General features: G+C 43.1%; 1 protein-coding gene across 1 annotated transcript; it reads left to right on the top strand.

Annotated features, from left to right (window-relative positions):
* Positions 1-1,370: 1,370 nt before the first annotated feature.
* On the top strand, positions 1,371-19,951 carry LOC137904601 (zinc finger protein GLIS1). Its single transcript, XM_068748799.1, has 8 exons — positions 1,371-2,267; positions 6,608-6,769; positions 10,667-10,780; positions 12,040-12,166; positions 12,833-12,968; positions 17,316-17,389; positions 17,474-17,569; positions 19,809-19,951. The coding sequence occupies exons 1-8, from the start codon at positions 1,371-1,373 to the stop codon at positions 19,949-19,951; spliced, it is 1,749 nt and encodes a 582-aa protein (XP_068604900.1).
* Positions 19,952-20,501: the final 550 nt, after the last annotated feature.

Raw genomic sequence — 20,501 nt, 5'->3', positions numbered from 1 at the left:
GTTGTGAATTAGGTCATCAATATCTCTTAAATGGCAGAAGACAGGGAAATCAACTCCAATAAACGCTGAAGTGCCGTATCACCGTAGAACTACTGCGCATGTGACAGGGAGGTGGAACCTCAGGGTGATCCCCTCTTTTCCAGCCTCTATGCGGCGTCATTAGCTAACAGTCCGATGTGGTCCATTACTCTTCTGTTAACAAGCATCTGGACCAGGTTCCAGGCAATCGGCGGCCACACAACGGCTGCTATTTGCTGCAAGGGTGGCCTTAATGCCCGCAGTCATGAATCAGCCCTGACTCCTACAGCGCCTCAAAGGAGACTAAATATACAGAGCGTCACACTTCCATGTGTTTGATTGGAGCCTGCGGACGAGGCGCTCGGACATGCTATTTCATTCCATTTGGGACCCTCTCTGCTGCTTAATGACTGAACTAAATGATGAAATAACAGAATATGACTCATTTTTGGTTTCATGTTTCGGCTCTTTCAACGCCATGGCACGTTGTGACGCCAGCCGAGCCACTGATTCACAGCAGTGCAGTAGATCAAGGCCTGCATGAGCGCAGCTGAAATCGGTGCATAAAAGCTACATGGCACATATGTGGGACTATGTACTTTCTATATTGCTTTGATTTTGATTCAATTGATCTGAATTACGATTTTACACATCAAGTATACGCATGCGTACTGTGCAAACAAAGTTTAATTTAGTTCTTTACTATCTTTGTTTGCAACACTGGGAGCAGAAGATGAATCAATTACCACATGTGATGTCACTTGAGTCGTTGTTGGTTGGATTTTAATTGTGGTTAAATAATTTTAGCAGAGTGACAGCGTATCTGAGCCCATTAGCTGCTACTAGCGTAACCAACAAATTCCAGGCAGTGTATCGTTGATTGAGTTGCATTGTGGGAATTATAGGTAATTTGGATATAGATTTTGGTGATTCCTCTTTCCTTTTTCTTTCATTATTCATCTCGTGATCCTCAATAGGGCCTGGCAGGAGTTTACACGCAAAGCTTCTACATCTAATTGAGAACTTTTTGGACTAAAATAATTAGTTACCCTGTAACCCTCTCTGGGTACTTCGACCGCTGTTGGCTCACAAAGGGCTTTGTGTTTGTGGTTTTTGTCCTTTAAGATGACTCATGTGGGTTTGGCTTCTGTCTCCCACAGTGCATGCAGACGACTGACCCAGCAGCAGTTCGGAACAAATGACAGAAGACTCTGGATGAGATGAGACGACGGCAGCAATCTAAGAAGATTTAAGAATTGAAAGAGCCTATCGGTGGCTTTGCCTCCAATGGATTCCTAAAGCTGCTTGAAGAGAATCATCAGAGATCTTAGTGGAAATCGTTGGGGGCCAAGATGTGGCCCCCTGACCTCGGCCCTCCAGATGTTCAGCTGACTCTTCCAGGTTTTGGAAGTTTGTTTGTGGATGCCGAGGACCTTCAGGCCCCACTTTCCTCGGAGGGTTTTTCTCAGTCGTCGACGCAGTCAGGCGGTTTGGGTGGTTGCTGTGCGCCATGGACTTCCCTGTCCCTGTCGTCGCTGGGACGGGACCTAACCTCTCTGCTCAGCTGTAAGACAGCCGGACCCCACACAGAAGCAGCTGTGGAGGACTTTGCCACAACCGTGTGTACAGATCCTAAAAACAACAACCCGAGGTTCAGTTGTTACCCCCAGCCCTGCCTCTCTTTGTCCTGTATGCTCAGCAGTTGCCCTCCAGCTCATCCGTTTGGCTCTCCGATATCCTCTCTTTCCTCTTCCTCCTCCTCCTCCTCATCTTTATCTTTGCCTATTTCTAATGCACCTGGGGGCAACAACAGTTATCAACAAACAATAAAGGACAAGTATCATTCCATCAAACAAGAGCCTGCAGAGGATTTTTCCGCATGTAAGAGGGAACCGTATGAAGGGAACAGCCAGCAGGAGGCACTGTTCCAGGTGGGCCTACTGCCTCACAGCCACGACGGTCAGGACAGTACCGCAGATACATTACAGAAGCTTAATGGACCCACAAGACAGGACCTTGCAGTGGACCAGCAGGACCAGCCATGTCATTGGATTGACTGCAGTGCCACTTACAGCAGTCAGGAGGCGCTGGTGAGGCACATTGAGAAGGTGCACATCGATCAGCGCAAAGGGGAAGAGTTTTCGTGCTTCTGGGCCGGCTGTGTGCGACACCACAAACCCTTCAACGCGCGCTACAAGCTGCTCATCCACATGAGGGTCCATTCTGGGGAAAAACCCAACAAATGCATCGTAAGTCCTTTTCTTTGCTTTTGGCTGGTTCATTACGGTAAACTGATTTTTAAACTGATCATTTTAAAAGAAGAAAAACAAACAAACAATGTACTATTTTTTATTTGTAACTCATCGCTTTTTGGATGCTTGTCGCAAAAAAGGTCAGCCAACAGAACAAAAAAATCCCATGATGTTTTATTTACAAAAACAAAAAGCATACCTTGTAAAATGTGCATTCATTTCACTCACCAAGAATCACAATCATAAAAGGGTCCAATGTGCACTATCATGCGTTTCAGTGGCGTGGTGTTAAGTGGAATGCATTGAGTGGGGTGGGGTTGTGGGTGGGTGGGGGTGATGGGGTGTAATTACTTTTTAAAATCAAACTTTCTCTTTCTCTTTCTCTTGTTCTCCAGTGTTTCAGAGTCCAGCTTTAAGCTGTTTAGAGAATTCTTGCCACCAACGTTCCCTCTAAGCTGCGCACGTGCGTAATTGTGCACTGTTGATGCGAAAATCTCCGCAGCGCACAAAAACAAAATCCAACCTGAATTGAAAATAAAATTCATGCTGTGCTACTTTTCAACGTGAGCCAGTGAGTGACCGGTGACCGGATGCCGCAGCTAACGAGGAGAGTCGCGTGCGTTTTTACGCAGCTAATCGACGTCCGCCGCCACAGGTAGTTTGAGCGTCATCTCAGCACGCCAGAGTGAAAAGGAGACGCGATTCTTTGTAGCTGGAGTGCAAACAGAAGAAGAAATGGCGAGGCTGGGGGAGATGTTTTCTTTTTCGAGCGACGCACGTTTTCCAGAGGATGAAGGAGGAGTTGTCTGTTTTTGACGTCGAGGCACTGAGCTCTGACGTCACTTCTGAGCATGGAGCAGCAGACATTGCTGCACCGGCAGAGAAGTGTGAGGCTGTTCTGCAGAACCCACATTCTGGAGGTCATTAGTGTGAGGCTGTTCTGCAGCACCCACATTCTGGAGGTCATTAGTGTGAGGCTGTTCTGCAGAACCCACATTCTGGAGGTCATTAGTGTGAGGCTGTTCTGCAGAACCCACATTCTGGAGGTCATTACTGTGAGGCTGTTCTGCAGAACCCACATTCTGGAGGTCATTACTGTGAGGCTGTTCTGCAGAACCCACATTCTGGAGGTCGTTACTGTGAGGCTGTTCTGCAGAACCCACATTCTGGAGGTCATTACTGTGAGGCTGTTCTGCAGAACCCACATTCTGGAGGTCATTAGTGTGAGGCTGTTCTGCAGAACCCACATTCTGGAGGTCGTTACTGTGAGGCTGTTCTGCAGAACCCACATTCTGGAGGTCATTACTGTGAGGCTGTTCTGCAGAACCCACATTCTGGAGGTCATTACTGTGAGGCTGTTCTGCAGAACCCACATTCTGGAGGTCATTAGTGTGAGGCTGTTCTGCAGAACCCACATTCTGCAGTTTTCCTTAAAACTGGGACGTCTCGTTTTGAATTGATTTCTAACCTGCTGACAGAATGTCTGAGCGGCCACTGACCCAAGGTGTGTTAGACAGTGATGATCTCGTAACTATTTGTTACTTGGGTAGCAACTAACGGGTATCCTTTTTAAACAATTAAACACATACACAAAGACAGGCAAACCTGCACCCATTTTCATAACTAATGATTCAATAATGATGCATTGATTAGTAAAGGGCAATTTCAATGAAAATCCTTTAACTAGTGTTCATGCACACTCCAGAAAGTGAACTTGTGTAGTTGTACACATTCATTAAAGTCGAATTCAGGCCGTGTTCAGCCTATAGAAACACAGACTCCTTCATTGACCTTCACAACAATGACCTTTGAACCCCAGCACATGATCATCACCTGTGTCTGCTTGAACAGTGTGAGTAATTCCCCTCCATAATTACCCGAGACCTGTCTCTAAATAAACGGTGTTTATTTGAGAAATCTGAACTCAGGGACTTGCTTCATACTTAAGTGAATTAATTCATTAAAATGACCTAATCTGCTGCCCGCCTGTAAATATATGACTGTGGAGGCTTGTCTGTATTCAGAACATTAAATCAACAGCAGGTCCAAGCTTTAAGGCTGGAACGTGTGCATTAAGTCATTCCAAAGCAGCAATGGAAAATGAATCTTTCCCATGAACGGCGTGAGTTCGGGCGGATTGACCAGCTTGCTGTGTGGAGTCATAAATCAGGCAGATTCAGGCTGCAACAAGGTTCACAAAGCATGACCTAATTCTGAAATCAATTGGATGCTTATTAAAATGCTAAGTCTGGTGATATTCTATTTTTCCATTAGTGACTACAATAAGCTGTCTAAGTTTACTTTCCTTCATATTTTTTTTAGTTTATTCTCCCCTTCATGGACTCTCTCGGTCAGACTGCTATTGTTATATGAATTTTAAGAGCATGTTATCACCTCGATCAATGAAGTAATGCTTTCACCAGTGTTGGTTTTGCTCGTCTGTTGGTGGGAGGGTTGAGCATAAGAAAAGAACAACCCATTACATTTCGAAGGGAATGCAGGTATTGGGACGGAGTCCGGAGTTTTCTTTTTCTTTTTTTACCATAAAAATATATATATGAGTTTTTATTCAATTTAAGTTGATACTACATAAACTGCTTGATTGATAACCATGAAATTGGATGGGAGAGTGGGACAATCTGCCATGAAAGAACTCCTGGAAATGAATCCTGAGGATAAATGCAATTTGTTAAATATATTTTCAGACGGCGATACAAATGTAAGGTTCAAGCGGGCACATTGTGAGCGTGGAGATATCCGAGTGCTCTCCTATTGCAGACGAGCTCTCCCCCAGCCAAGCCTGATGGATCTCATTCCTCTGGATCCCACTGTCTCGCCCCCCCCCATCCCGACCCATCAGCCCAGCTGTGTTGACCGAGAACCGAGCCTGTGATCGAGCTCGGTTGTGGCGCCCTATGTATGGCACCCATTCCGGCTTGATCCCGCCAGTGCTTCCGATACCTGTTTGTCAGGGCGGAGCTGCATTCAGAATTAGCTTTATATATATATTGTTTGCAGTATTGTTAACTATAGTAGCATTTACAAACAAAACTGAACCAACATTCTGTCTTTCCTCCTGTCAAACAGCCCAAACTAATGTTTGTCCTCACATCGCAGTTCACAACTTTAAACTCCCTGATCCGCCACATGTTCTCCTCGTTTATTCGTGACTGTGAACGTCCTTAATCTGTTCTCTGTGCGCTAATTACTGCGGATGTGGGATTGATTATGCTTCGTGTGCTGCTTTTAGTTCTTTGTTTTTTTAGGTGAGTCAAAATCTTGGATTAATCAATGACCATGATGTAGTGTGCTTTTGTGTACAGATTAAATGAGGTGACTGACATTTGCGGACTCATTAGTGCAACCAATAAAACCCCTGCAGTGAATAATGGGAGGCACAACTGTTTCCATATTTCCCTCTAGTACACCACGAGTGGAAGAATCAGATTATGATCTCATTTGAAGATTTAGAAAACATCCTTTTCAGAAAACAAGCCCGGATGTCACTTTTAATAACTCTACAATATGCAGCATTAACTCTTTGAGTGCCGTTCACATCTAAAGACATTTTTTTAATAACCCAAACATTCACTGCCAACCCTGACATTGAAATCTGATTTTCTTCAACAGCCAATAACTGCGGAAAGGAAAATGGAAATGGTAGGAACAGTTTTATTTCCTGATGAAAGAAGAGACTTTGATCTTTCGTTTGGCAGATTCAGTGTGTGCGTAGTCATAGTAAAGAATATTCTGTGGGGCTTGGAAATCGGGAAAAATGCGCGAAAACTGTGTTACTCAGCATACAGCTGAGCTGAAAATGGCTGGCACTCGATTAGCTAATTTTATTTAAACCTACCATATAATAAGTGCAATGATTTATATTTGTTTGTCATTAGAGGACACTTCATCTTCATGTCAGCTATTGGTGGACTTTTTCGGTTTATTCCTCAAACCATTGATTTAGCTCACGATTGTCTGTTTCCTAACGCTCAATAATTCTACAGGAAGCTCAAATCAGACTTAGAACAATATTTACATTTCCCCTTTGACATGAAAACAGTTTCTAAAATATTTGTGATTGACTGTGAACGTAGCCTGCTGAAACAGGTTTTTACTTTGTGCCTGGCGTGGGTCCGTTCACTTTAGTCCAGATTCTGCGGCCTATTGAAATTATCTGCTGTGGCGGTTGTGTCACATTGTAGTCACAATGTTTCTCTTTGATGATGATTAATATATTTATTAGATAGAATGTTAGAGTACAAGTACAGTCAAACATCCTCTCTAAGAGGAGCATTTCAAAAAAGCCCTTGCGGCCTTGTTTCCGTCTTCTTTGCCAGTTCGAGGGCTGCACCAAGGCCTTCTCACGTCTGGAGAACCTGAAGATCCACCTGAGGAGCCACACAGGAGAGAAGCCGTACGTCTGCCAGCATTCTGGGTGCCTCAAGGCCTTCAGCAACTCCAGCGACCGGGCTAAACACCAGCGCACGCATCTGGACACGGTCAGTACGGAACCATCTTGCTCAACAGTTGCACGTGACATTTTAAAAAGGAGCAACTTGGAGATATGTTTTGAACATACCATAAAACCAGGCAGTCAGCATCATCTTTTACTAGAGATCACAAAATAGAATCCCAGCTACCTGTAGCCTTCATCATTTTGCTGGTCTCTTACCAGAATAAGCCTGTGGGACACTTTCAGGACAAAAAAGACATAAAAAATTCAAATGCAGTCAGAGTATCGTAGACTAAAAAGACCAAACCTTGGTGTCAAGTTTGAACACCACAAAAACACATAACGTCTGTAACCTTAAGAGCCTCCCAAAAGTCTGCAAGACAAAAAATAAAACATGCAGAAAACTATTCAATCTGTAAAATAGCAAAAATGAACTAACTAAATGGCAAAGGTGAGACTCAAACCTGGGTCAGCTGAGTCGGAGCGAAGCGTTGTTACCTTACGACAAGCTTAAAAGCCACAAATCTGTACGACCTATGAGCATTAGAGCCACAGAGGACAATGATGCAGAGCGATCTAATGTGCATCCTGCAAAGCCAAAGCCATGTAGTGTGTGTGTGTGTGTGTGTGATTGTTAGAATCAAGCACAAAGAAACTAATAAAGTTTAAAAAAAAAAGGGAGGAAAGCCGAGTGAGACTTTCAAATGTTTTCTCTCTTTAATGTTAGATCAGCGGTTTCATCATAAACTTGAGGTTAATGAGAGTCCTGCCACAAATTCCACAATAAAGTTTCCTTTTTTGGAGTGTACTATAAATAAAGAGACTCTTGGATAATAAGGATAACTAAAATACAGGGAATTTTACAGCAGTACACATTGTGTGTAAAAAGAAGAATATTCTCCTGCTTAAATTTATCTTGCGTCTGTATGCCATAATTGGTTTCAGCAGAATTCTCTGGCGTCTCCTTAGCCATTGCGAGACTCTGGGTTTGTTTCGTATGATTTCAGGAGCCCTACCAAGAATAAATGGTAGAAGACATGCTGACCAGAACAGTTTGTGCCTCTCACCAACAGCGACTGCTGGCATCAGCATCGGCAGGCGTCAGAAACAAAGTTTTATTCCTCTTCATTGTGAGCAAGCAGAATACATGGGCCCATTGGTGACTGTGATGTATTCAGACTCATGTTCGTCTTTGCTTTATCCGTTCTTTGTTCCTCATTCTGGTGATATTGAGGGATGCAGATGCGAGACGGGGGACACCCGACAAGCTGCCGGTTCGCTGTCCTTTAGTCACATTTATTGATTGCAGTCGTCCCAGGACCTCCGGTGGATTTGAACACAAGACTTGCTGTGAGCCGACAGGCTTAAATTATCCTAACATCTTTTTTTTCAGTATGGAATTCCATTTTTTAGTTTTTTCATGGTCAAAAGACATCAACCAACTGTGACTTCATCGGTCTGTCGCGGGCAGAGGAAGGGCATTAGAACGGGCTCTATAAATGTCCAATACGAACAGGATGAATGGGTACGAGCCTACAGTATATTAGCCACCGCTTGCATTGGGCACCGAACCCTCGGTGGTTGAGGTGACGAGCAAGACGAAGACGGTATCTCTGTTCCCGTTGATTCTGAGGCATGTAAAAACTGTGTATCCAACAATATTATCGGACTGCGGTACGCAGGGCTCTGAAGAGTTTCCCCATCATTATTCATGTCTGCATTGACGTCATTTAGAATGTGTGGTACAAAATCAATTACTGTATCCCCAAAGCCAACAACTTTACAGATTCCATGTGGTACATCAAACCTTTTCATGATCTATAACATTGGTGGAGTAATCAGGACGATGCACTCTATGGTGAACTTAATGCACATAAAATTACATTGATTTAAAAAGCATCTGCTCCCTCTTTCCTCCTCCTTATTCTGAATTGGGGAGTCTTCAGGACTGTGAAAGTACATACCTGTTGTGGATTTATTCGGTATACCACAGTTATTTTTGCTCCTGCTGACACGCTATGAGGACTTAGCAGTAATCCAGGGAGGCGGCGCTCCTGTTCCACGCGTGAGACGGCGCTGCAGTTTGCAGTCCAGTGTTATTATAACAAGAGGAGAACATCATTTCCCATTTTTGTGGTTTCATGCTTGCTAATAGAAGTTTGGCTAAAATAAAAAATTAGCTGCATCTGGCGCCAGAAGTGAGGCCCGATGGAGGACTGTCTGAATGTAAATACTAACTGAAAATAGTTTAACACTATAACTTATATAATAATAAAAAAAACAGCTTTAATTGTGTTACTCGAATTATAAATAACAGCCAGTCATAAAAGTTTTCCCCCCCAAAGTAAATCTCCTAAAAAGTGCCTCGACATAAACTTTTATTTTATTTTACCTCTTTTCTGTATGACCGGAAAGAAGTACTCGAGTACAAGTACAAGTGAAGTCGTGCAGTGGGGTGGGGTGGGGGGGGGGCTTTTCTGTGTGGAGTTTACATGTATTTTTTTACTTTACATAAATTACATTAGACAACCAGTATTGGATAAAGAAAACACAATGAGGACAGAAGGAATGAATAGTAGAACACAGCCAGGAGTTTCACCTCTACTGTTTTTATAAAGCTCAGGTCAAACATTTTCAGTTCTTAATTTGTGCATGAATTTGTCCTTTATCATTTAGATAGAAGACTATGCTCTGAACTCCCTCATTGCTCTTATTGATTATGCACGTGATCTCTGGTCCGTAAACTTTCAAGGATCAACCAACGGTAAATGTGCTTTTCATGAAATCCTAATTCCTTCCTTGTGGTTTATCACTCGTAATAGTGGATCAAGAAAGACGTGGAATGAATTTGTTTCATGTAAATGGGCTCATTGACTCAAATATAGGTGACAGTGCTGCCTAAAAGGCAGCAATGAGAATCAGAACACTTTATTAATCCCAGAGGCACAGAGCTGCACTCAACAAGACACAGCAATACCAAATTGACAGTATGCGCATAGTGCATGAATGGAAATGGTAAACTATAATATTAAAAAAGAAAATAAATAAGCAATAGATTTTTTTTATATATATATACACATCACTTATGCGCCTTAAACTTTCTATCATTTGAATTGACAGCAGCCTGATTTGACCAGATTAGAATCGGGTTCCTTGCACTAATTTATGCTGATGCTGGAATGAACGCTCTTCCCTTTCGATGCTTGCAGGTCGGTTCTGTTCACGTTATGAATGAGATGAGTCATGGCTGAATAGGAGGCGTCTGCACAGCGGCTTTATTTCCTCCTAACTCTTCTCTCTCTCTTTCTCTCCATAAGCCTGCAGACTAAAGGTAAAGGGGCATCCTACGCAAACTGTTGACATAATCTTCATGTCCGCCCTCTCTCTGTTAGCTAAACTGCCACACCGAGTCACACACTGAGAGCATTTTATTCCAAGTGATTAAGACTCTGGACTTCTAGACCCCTGCTAGTTTTGAGTCTGAGATCGTGTCCTGTGTGACAATAATGTATTTTGTCCTGAACATGTGCAAGTCCTCATAGGAAATATGGAGTATGAGTATTGAGTATATTGAAATTCATTTTGTTGATCATGAACCTAAAATATCATAAAAAAATCAGCCAGTTATTGGTTGACAGTGCAAAAACACTGAAGTTATGATAATGTGTGGTTTCATTTGCATTGAAAATAAACATTCTCAAATAATAAAGTAAACACAATGGATGCGTTGCTGCATTTCGGGGTTTGGTGGGATGTTTTTCTTCTTGTCCGTTTGCTTACGTAGCATCTGAAGGTTAGACAGCGGGTCTCATATAGCGGTGTTGGTGCACAGATGTTTTAATTCTGGGAAATGATTAAACCCACTTCTAATTACGCATTACTATAATATCTCTTTCTGTATTCCTTCATAGTTTTCTTTTGTCTGTCATCTTTGCACTCCCAGAAGCCGTACGCATGTCAGATCCCTGGATGCACCAAGCGATACACCGACCCCAGCTCTCTGCGAAAGCATGTCAAAGCCCACGCCACTAAAGTCGTCCAGGAGAGGGAAGCCAAGGTGACAAAAGCAACTTTTTAAACTTTTCATGTTGATTTGAGAGCTTTTATTGGCAATATATTAAACGTTTCAGTGTTTTATGACATTTGTATTATCTTATTCCTTAAACCCAGCTGCTGGGTGGAGAAAGATGATTATCTATATTCATGTATTATTCAACAGTATTTACTTTTCAATTCATCTCAATTATAATATTCAACATTGGGCTGATTTACCGCTGCCAAAACCAAACAATGTCAGATAAGCCGGGTGGGATTTTAACCCATTCCACGCCCTGCACAAGTTTTGGTGGAAATTGATGCAGTCTGGCAACATCCCAGGAACTGATAACACTGCCTTGAATCAATCCGTTAATCCAGCTCTTTTCTGGTCCATCCTTCTACCGGGATTTATTTAAGGCTGTCTAGTTTAGTGCGAGGTCTGGGTTCTGTGGAGCTCCTTGTTGAAGGGTTGATGAGACCCTACTGAGAGGAAGGGAGGAAGGACAACCAGAAGAAGGGCAAAAGCAGAGCTGGAATATTTTGTATTCTGCAGATGGAATACAGCAGAAAACGTCGCCACGCTGGCTGGATGTTAGAATAGGGAGCCTATTGTTCTGTGTTATCTGGACCTTGTTTGTTTTCTATGGCCTGTGAGTGACATGAGGGCTTTGAGTGTATTCTCATGCCTTGTTTGTTTTAAACAGAACCACGTGTGTTTAGAAGTTGTGACATGACTAACACTTCAATAGCAGAAAGCCCCGAGGGGCTAAACGGGACTTGGAAATAAGGAAAGTTCACAATCCCCCGAGCAGATTTACATTTCTTTAAGATGCTGTTCTGCAATTGTTGGTGTCTGTAAATGAAAAAAGGAAAAACCGCTTTAGGTAAACCACTAAATGTCTTGTGTGGTTCCTGGATGTACAATTAGAAAGTCCTCCGGGATGGTCTGCTGACACAGAATATTAAAAAGTAAATTATAACTGTGTTATAATGTTTTAGGATAAAATTGGCCAGTAAGATTTCTAGATCTTGAATCTTGAACAGCTAGATTGTGGGATAAAAACAGGAACCAGACACTTCGCTGAAAAATGAAAAGCAGAAACCTGCCTGTGGAAAACTGTGTTTCTAATTGATCTACTGTTTGTAATAAAAACTCAAGCCCACAGTTGAGCTCTATGGGAATTGCTTTGCCCAACTGTGACACAAACTGCCGCTTCACTGCAATCATTCTATGACGAATTGTCCATAAGGCCATTCTGCATTTTGCCTTTCTGACAGGTTCAAGGGCACACAATGATGGAGTCTGACATCTTGAGCGATTGTCTTGCAAGGCAGCATCTCCACGGCTCCGCCTCATCCCACTGTGGAAACAGCTCACCTTTGCCAGGCTTGGACGACTTCACAGGTGTGCACAGACAAAATGGTAGCACAAGCAGTGGAAACGTCGCATCCAAAACCTCTCTGGAAGCAAAATAACGAACATTAAAGCATAAATGCTGGGGCGCCTGGGTTATTAAGCCGTTTCTGTCATTTTCTCCCATGGCCTCATTCGCCCCCCCCCCGTCTCCCATTCGTCCGTTGATAGCTCATCATGCCAGTGTTTACCTTGTCCAGTTTCTGGGCACCAACCTCGGGCTAGTTGGCACATTCCCCATTCATCCCTCAACTTCTCCAGAATGGTTTTCCAGCCAATCTCTTTTTTCTTTCCATTTCAATGGCTGAACTGGGATCAAGAAGTTGTCCTGTACATGGAGACTCCGCTGGCAAAAGAGTGGGAAGAGTGTCCATGTCTGTTACTTCAATCCACTTGCAGCCATCCCCAAAGACGTTGAGGGGGAGAGCCTGAAACGGCCAGCTGTGTTTATTCAGAGTGAAACAAGCATGTCCGTGTTTCGCTTTGCAAATGTCCCCAGAGGACCTTCTACTTATCAGAAATGGGCAAACGTTAAAGTTAAATGCCACGTTCTGACTGTTAAGTATGCATACAAGTATGTAAGTATGCAGTTACCCTGATATAATCAGTCAAATCAGACTGCAGAGACGCTCAAAGCGTGGCTTGTTTGTCTTTCAGGTATGTACTCGAGCAGCAGCAGCGTCGTCCACAGCATGGGACGCTCCGAGTTCCTTCCTCCGGCAGACACCGGCTCCAGGTATCACGGCTTAGAGGGGAACTTTGACGGCAGCAGCCCCGGCGGCACCACGGATGGGTGGGTGTTCCTGAAGGCCGTTGTTTACGCATCTTTAACAGGAGAACGAGTCCTCAGATCTGTGGCACGGCAGCATTCGTTGTGAAGTCACAATTAAGAACTGCCCGTTTAAATACAGATGTTTGCCACTGCTTTCATTCCACTTCTTGAGAATCATGGCATTCACTTAGCCATAGACCCTATCAGGCTCAGAGGTCATGTTTCAACCTCCATTATGTTTGGGCACAAATTTAAATATTTCACAGTCGCTTTGCTTCGCCGCTCATGAAGCATATCGTAGCTGAAACGAACATAAACAGGGAGAGGGATGTGAGCTTCTGCATTCTTGAATAGATCAGAGAAAGAGTTCTGACTTTGCGGTTGGGTGTTTTAGTTGCCAGATTTTACGCGGGTAAACGGAGACAAATTTTGTCTGGCCTAGAGACGACAGAGAAAAAGCTGACGGCCTCCAGAGCAATAGTTTGTAGACTCGACTCTTTCATTGGCTTGCCAAATAAAAAAGGATTAATACGGCCTAAAATAACACGTCAGTGGTCTAACGAATTATAACAAATCTGCTCACATAGTTTCACACGAAATCGTTTTTAATGGGTTTTTATATTCAGTGTAGCAAACAGCCGGGAAAAGGAACACGGCTTGACATTCAGTGCGTTTCATGTCCTTGAACAGCTTCAAACATGTTTTAATCCGGTCCAGCAAAAGACGATGTGAAATACAGCTTAGTCTTCATTAATTGTCCCAAATGGCCTGTGATGAAAAATAAATACAAAAAACATGGAAACACCTTTTGAGAAATAAACACATTTCTCTTCATCTTCTTCCCTGCATTGTTATTGAATCCAGCTTCAAAATGTGTTCCTCAATATCTCGGTTGGTTATTGACCGATGTTTATGGAATTTGACACTGTCATGTAGGGTGGGGGTCTCTATGTCATCACTGAATTTCATCCGGTTCAGATCCAGAATCAGGTCAGGAAAGAATATTAAATTTTAACATTGAAAACACAATTTAGCTCTGATTCAATTTTGCTTTTCATGGTTGGTGTATAAAGATACCAAGAACAATCTAGAACCTTTTGATGTAGATCCAGATCACCATGTGGACGGTGTAGATCCAGTTAGGAGGGAAACGAGCTGCTTGGTGGAGGTCTGCGCTCTCTGAGTGCTTTTCTAGTTTAACTGACTTTAAAAGCTGTGAGAGAATCAGGGATACCCTAGAGGAGGGTTGTTACGGGGTTAATAACAATACAAGCAGGCTAATGTGAAAGTGTTTTATGTTGTTGCTAAACTTCAGATGGGCCTTGAAAAGATTCAACGCTTGAAACATAATAAAATGTCCTGATGAATATCTTTGAAAGTACATGATTCGATAATAAGTAGTAGAAACACCCAACTTCATTCAGATACAGAACGTCTGTCTCTTGCTGCATGATAAGATCTGGATTCTGGACTTGATCAAATCATGTTTTGGTACAAAACCAACCAATTAAAATTCATCGAGCAAATCCTCTTTTTTAACTTAGGGGGGTTCTCAGTAGAGCACATAAATCTGCCAAGGCGAGACGATCCCTTCCAAAATGTCGCTTGTTCCAACTTTAGGCGTGCGAACGCTCCTCTGCTATGGTCTGAAACTTAATCAAGAAGTTTAACCGAAAGACAAAAAGCTTTTTGCCCAATCCAAAAGCCATGTTTCATTAAAACCCGCCAGCTTTCTGGTTCTAACGATTGAAGGCAGAGCACATTAAGACTTTAGCCACAGAAATGGCCTTCAAATATACACATCTTCATTGAATTATGTTTGTTTTGCCAGTTGATGTCCATTGTGGCAGGGTTCACCGACTATCTTTGTACTTATATATATTGAGTATAGTTTCTAAAGGCGCACATTTTCCAGTGTTTTAAGAAAACAAAAACCTATTTCTAGATCTTTTGTGCATCAAAATGAAATGTGTTTTTTTCCCCCCGACAGGATTCCCATCCTTCCACCACGTCTGACAGAAATCTGTAGTGTAGTTTTTTTTAATGTAGTTTTTTTAAAGTACACAACCTTTAGACCAGGTTTCATCACAATTAACCCCAAAAAAGGCCCAACCTCACAACATTTAAGAAAAATAACAGGACAGGGGCGGCTGCGGCTCAGTGGCAGAGTGGTCTGCTTGTCCGATGGTCGCTGGTTCGATCCCCAGCCCTGCAGCCCACATGTTGAAGCATCCATGGGTGAGATACTGTACCCCAAATTGCTCCCAGCAGCTTTTGCACTGGTGTGTGAATGGTGACTGCTCCTAATGAGCAGGTAGTCCCCGGAACATCGTAAAGCAAAGGTAGCCTTTCATTTGATACCTGAACGCAGCATACCACACCCTCCTCAAGGTGTGCAGCCAAATCCCCCCCCCCCCCCCATGCTGCCATCTAGCTCCTCCATTAGCATTACTCCGATGCGGCTGAGCGGCCTGCTAAAGCTCTGATCTCATCGCCAGCCATGCAACCTCTGGTTAAGATGAGCCATTTCGATGTCTTTTAGCTATTTAACATTTGAGAGTCTCAATGCTAAGACGTCAGCGATGTGCGACTCAAGCTCTCTAACCAGAATGTCTGCCACACAACAACTATTATACGCTCTGCAGAAGCTTTGAGCAGCATCGGAACCGGTTTAAAGTTTAATGACTAACACGCCCACATATTTCAGATTGACTGTATCTTGAGTAAGTTGGCTCTAGCTTTGTTTGTAGTGCTTGCATCATATTTACCACTCTAATCCTGTCAACGTGCTGCTATTAAAAAGCTCCAATGCTAGCAGGATTGTTCTCATTCCATCCACAAGGAGGGCAGCTGGCGGAAGGTAGACAGAGGGGGGGGGGGGTATGGATGGGGTTTGCTTTAGCGGATGATCAGAGAAGCAGTTTCCTGAAGTCTGCTCTATCCAGAACGGGCTCTCCGATAAGCTTGCGCACCTCGGATGTTTGGGGCGGACGAGGCAATGGATCGAAATAGCACCCCCCCCCACTCAGACATCTCAGTTATGTTGTTGCAAGAGTGAAAGTTGTGGCGCTGTGTTTATGGTTAAGGTCAGCTCTGATGGTTTTGGGGCCACTGAGGGGAATTTGCGAAAGTGTTGAATTCCTGGGGCTTGAAGTCATCGCAGCGTTTTCGCTTCAACAGTCATGCTACAGCAAAGCCCCCTTTCATTCCTCTGCCTTTATTATCTTGAAAAGCAACAGCCATCTGTAACTTCTATCAGTTCAGGAGTCAAAAGTCCTCGTGATTAATTCTGGCTTTTACTGTGTCTCTCCGCTGAAAGCAGAGGCCGTTATATTTCATGTAATAGCATTTGACATGGGAAATGGCTCATAAAGAGACCTGAGGATGATAAATGATAAGTCCCCCCAAAAAACAATCTATTCCATTTCCTTTTTATTGCTTGTCAGATACAAACATAGACGGCACTCGGTCCAGCAGCCTTCAGATCTCTGACAAGGCCTGACTAAAACCGGTCCAGCAGAATCCAAGGCCATTTGGGGGTCCCCGGGGAACAGCATACTCCGGTGCATCGTCCTGGAGCACTCGAGGGCGAGCTCTGCGAAGGAGGAGGGGCTGGATTCAAATAGCATACTGGGGGGGGGTTCAGCTTGATGTCTCCTTGGAGAGATATTTGGCCGCCTTTCTTCCTTCTACTCGAGTTGGCTCCTCTGACTCATTCGTTTCCACGTTGAGTCAGAGTGTTTGTCTCAGCACATTCTTGCAGCGGAGCAATGGATACAGCTTTAGACAAAGGCGGCGTATAACAGCCCCTGCTGCCCCACGTCCCCTAAAATAAGCTGTCCTATCTGTCCAAGTTGTTTGTGTATGACCACACAGCTGCTGCCGGGCTGTTTCGCTGTTACACAATACTAAGGCGAAGATTTGCTTGGCGTCCATTAGCCAAGCAATTTCAGTGGGTGTAAAAACATGATGCGTATTCCCTCAGCAAATGAGACGACTGGATAGCTCCAGCCTCGGTTAGTCATACTTTCATATTTCAAATGGAATTTGTTTGATTTATTTTAAAATAGCGTGATCTTCTGCTGCCATCAGTGTTCTTGGCTCTGAGATGGAGCGCGGACGACCTGCGGCGGCGTTATGAGAAGCTGAAGTCATTTCTATGAGACAGAAACCTTAAACTGTTCAGCAGGAGTCGTGTTCAAGCCAGCTGGAAGACAGTTAGAAACGGACGAGGTGGTATTAAAGCAACTGCCATCGGGCGATGAAGACGGATGAATGAAGGAACAAGAGAGTTCTTTCTAAGGTTATCGGGGGGCTTTCGGGGGGGGGTCTGAGTGGGGCCTTGATACGTTTCCTACCTGCCAACAGGAACAGCTTATTCAGCCCGGCGAGCTCATCCTTAGACACAACGCAGGACTACCACGAAGCCTACAGCCAGCCAGGTAGCGATGGCTTCGGCGCCGCCACTTCAGCTTGATGCAAACTGCTGTTGCTGATGCTGATTGTTTCTTCTGTGCTTGTCCAAGGATGTGAGCAAAGGGAAGCGAAGGCTCAACCAGCCAGCTGTGGAGGCTTCGGACCAGCCAGTTACTTCACAAGCCCGACCGCCTCTCACTCTGCAGGTAAGGAAGTGCGAACGTGATCCAAAGGGATCGTTGGATGTGCAAAACACAGGCATTTCGCCTGGTGTCCGACGATTGCAATGAGTTTCTGATGCAGCGTGTCCGACTTCACCTCCTGATCGACCGGGTTTCGAGAGGGAGAGAGGAGGCCATCAAAGGTTTCTATGATTCATACGATTATTTCTGCCACTTTTAGTGTGAGCAGCAGCACGGTGGTGCAGTGGGTTGCGCTGTTGCCTCACAGCAAGAAGGTCACAGGTTCAAATCCAACGGTGGGGGGGGGTGAGGAGTTTGCATGTTCTCCCTGCGTTTGAGTGGGTTCTCTATGGGTTCTCCGGTTTCCTCCCACCACCAAAAAACATGGAACTTAGGTGAATTAGTTACACTAAATTGTATTGCACTGGGTGAAAAGTTATCTAAGCAACAGAAAACAATTTGTGAAGTTGGGTGAATATTCATCGTCATGCTTGGACATTGCTTGTGGTGTCCCACAGGGGTCAGTGTTAGGTCCAAAACTGTTTATAATCTACATAAATGATATTTGCAAAGTCTCAGAAAACGTAAAATTAGTATTATTTGCAGATGACACGAATATTTTTTGTTCTGGAGAGGACTTACAGGAATTAGTGGGGAGGATTTCTACTGAAATGGGAAAACTTAAAATGTGGTTTGACAGAAACAAATTATCAATAAACTTAAGTAAAACTAAATTCATGTTATTCAGTAATTGTAATAAAAAAAAACAGGTTCAGGTACAAGTAGATGGGGTCAATATTGAAAGAGTGTATCAAAATAAATTTCTTGGGGTAATTATTGATGATAAAATAAACTGGAAGTTGCATATAAAACATGTACAAAGCAAACTGTCAAGAAGCATTTCAGTTCTGAGCAAAGTAAAACATATTCTGGATCACAAATCACTCCACATTCTTTATTGTTCATTTATTTTACCATATTTAAATTACTGTGCAGAGGTTTGGGGCAATACATACAAATGTACAACACAATCACTATATAAACTCCAAAAAAGAGCCATAAGGATAATTCACAATGCCGGTTATACAGAACACACAAATTCATTATTTTTACAATCAAAACTATTAAAATTCACTGACTTGGTTCATTTTCAAACAGTACAAATCATGCACAAAGCTATAAACAATCGACTTCCGGGAAATATTCAAAAATTATTCTTTACTAGAGTTGCGGGTTATAACTTGAGGGGTGAGCACTACTTCAAACATCAGCGGGCACGTACAACATTAAAAGGTTTCTGTGTTTCTGTTTGTGGAGTCAGGTTGTGGAATGGGTTGGGTGCGGAGCTCAAGCAGTGTCCAAGCATGACCCAGTTTAAAAAGCGGTACAAACACAAGGTTTTCATGAAATACAGTGAGGGAGAAGGGCTTTAATGATCAGGTGTTTTCACGAGTGATTTATGAATTAGTTATTTACACTTTTTGACTCTATTTTTTGAAAGTATATTTGTTGTTTAATTTATTTTCTATCTTGTGGATATATCGGGTTCATTTTCTAATTATTTTCTAGCAAAAATAAATAAATAAATAATAATAATTATGTAAAATATATGTTTGTTTATAATTGCAATTTTTTATTTACTTGGAAATGTATTCAATGTATGTATGTTAGAGGAATGGCTTGTTGAGTAGTGGAGAGGGGGTAGGTTCAAAAAAAGCTAATGCTTCATCCTACTCCTTTTCGGACATGTTTTGTTTGTATTATTATTGTTGTTTTGACTTTGTTATTTTTGGTTTGACTATTATCATTGTTTTCGGCTTGTTTGTTTTCTATTTGTCTTTTAATTTGCAAGTTCGAAATAAAGCATTCAAATCAAATCAAATCAAAGTCCGTAGGGGTGTGTGTGTGTGTGTGTGTGTGTGTGGCCCTGTGATGAACTGGCGGTTTGTCCAGGGTGCTCCCTGCCTCTCGCCCGTGGCCTCCAGTAGATCCCGCTACCCGGCTTCCGGATTAAACGTTTAGAACGTGAAGGAACTTTTAGTGTGAATAACTTCATGAAAAACAAAGAGCACCTTCCACGAGGGACAGATTTAGAAAATGTGACCCTTTGCCAGCTTATTTGAGATCGAGTCACATCTTAATGATGTCACATGTATTATAAATATATATAAGCGCTTGGATATTTAATGGTTGTTAGCTGATTTCGATGCGTTACTCCACATGAAGACAAAAACATTGAGACTCTTCTTCTTTTTGCTCTCAGGGTTTGACGCGTTGCAGGAGCTGCAGTGCCAGGCAGGAGGCGGTTACCCGACATCGCTCTGTTCAGATGACAGCTTCCTGTTCCAGTCAGGAGGCGTGGACCGCTGCCTCAGCCAGATCTACTCGATATACCTGGACTCATGATACCCCCCAAGAAAAAAAAAAAGGCAGAGTGGTAAAATCGCTTTGTTTTATGTGCAGACAGTCACAAGGCCGGACTTATCAGGATTGTTCGTATCCTTAACATATGTAAATAGATATATATTAGTGGCAGTTTAAGCGATACAAACTTAAGAGCACATTTAATTAGGCAGAGCTGATGTTAAACTCAGCCAGTGAGTTTAATTTGTCTCAGTTGTAGCGCCACCTCTAGGAAATGTTAAGACATTGTTTTCCGAGTGAGATTTTATGATGTGCTGGTTCCCAATCTGCTTCATATGTACTTGATAGTCTTGATAGTCTTTTAAAACTCTCATAGGTTTAATGCCAAAAATGTTTGGGAACCTTTGTGTTTACAGGATGATATGCCAACAATAGAACAATGAGCAGATGATGAGCACGTTGTTTGTTTGTGTCTGTTTATACGTGAGTTTGATGAGAAGAGCGAGATCCTCACCACGACTGAACACGCACAGGTTGCAGCAATTAGCTTAGCATAAAGATTGGAAACAGCTAGCCTGCCTCTGAGAGGGCT

The sequence above is a fragment of the Brachionichthys hirsutus genome, chromosome 15 (assembly GCF_040956055.1).
Source record: "Brachionichthys hirsutus isolate HB-005 chromosome 15, CSIRO-AGI_Bhir_v1, whole genome shotgun sequence".
Taxonomy (NCBI): domain Eukaryota; kingdom Metazoa; phylum Chordata; class Actinopteri; order Lophiiformes; family Brachionichthyidae; genus Brachionichthys; species Brachionichthys hirsutus.
The sequence above is the reverse complement of the archived record's forward strand: the minus strand, read 5'-3'. Positions and strand labels throughout refer to the sequence as shown.

What these genes read in the sequence shown, in the direction of transcription:
- LOC137904601 (XM_068748799.1), top strand. Translation starts at nt 1,371, where the DNA reads ATGTGGCCCCCTGACCTCGGCCCTCCAGATGTTCAGCTGACTCTTCCA. An exon ending in AGCGCACGCATCTGGACACG is followed by an intron (nt 6,770 to 10,666) that starts GTCAGTACGGAA and finishes TTGCACTCCCAG; the next exon opens with AAGCCGTACGCATGTCAGAT. An exon ending in AGGCTTGGACGACTTCACAG is followed by an intron (nt 12,167 to 12,832) that starts GTGTGCACAGAC and finishes TTTGTCTTTCAG; the next exon opens with GTATGTACTCGAGCAGCAGC.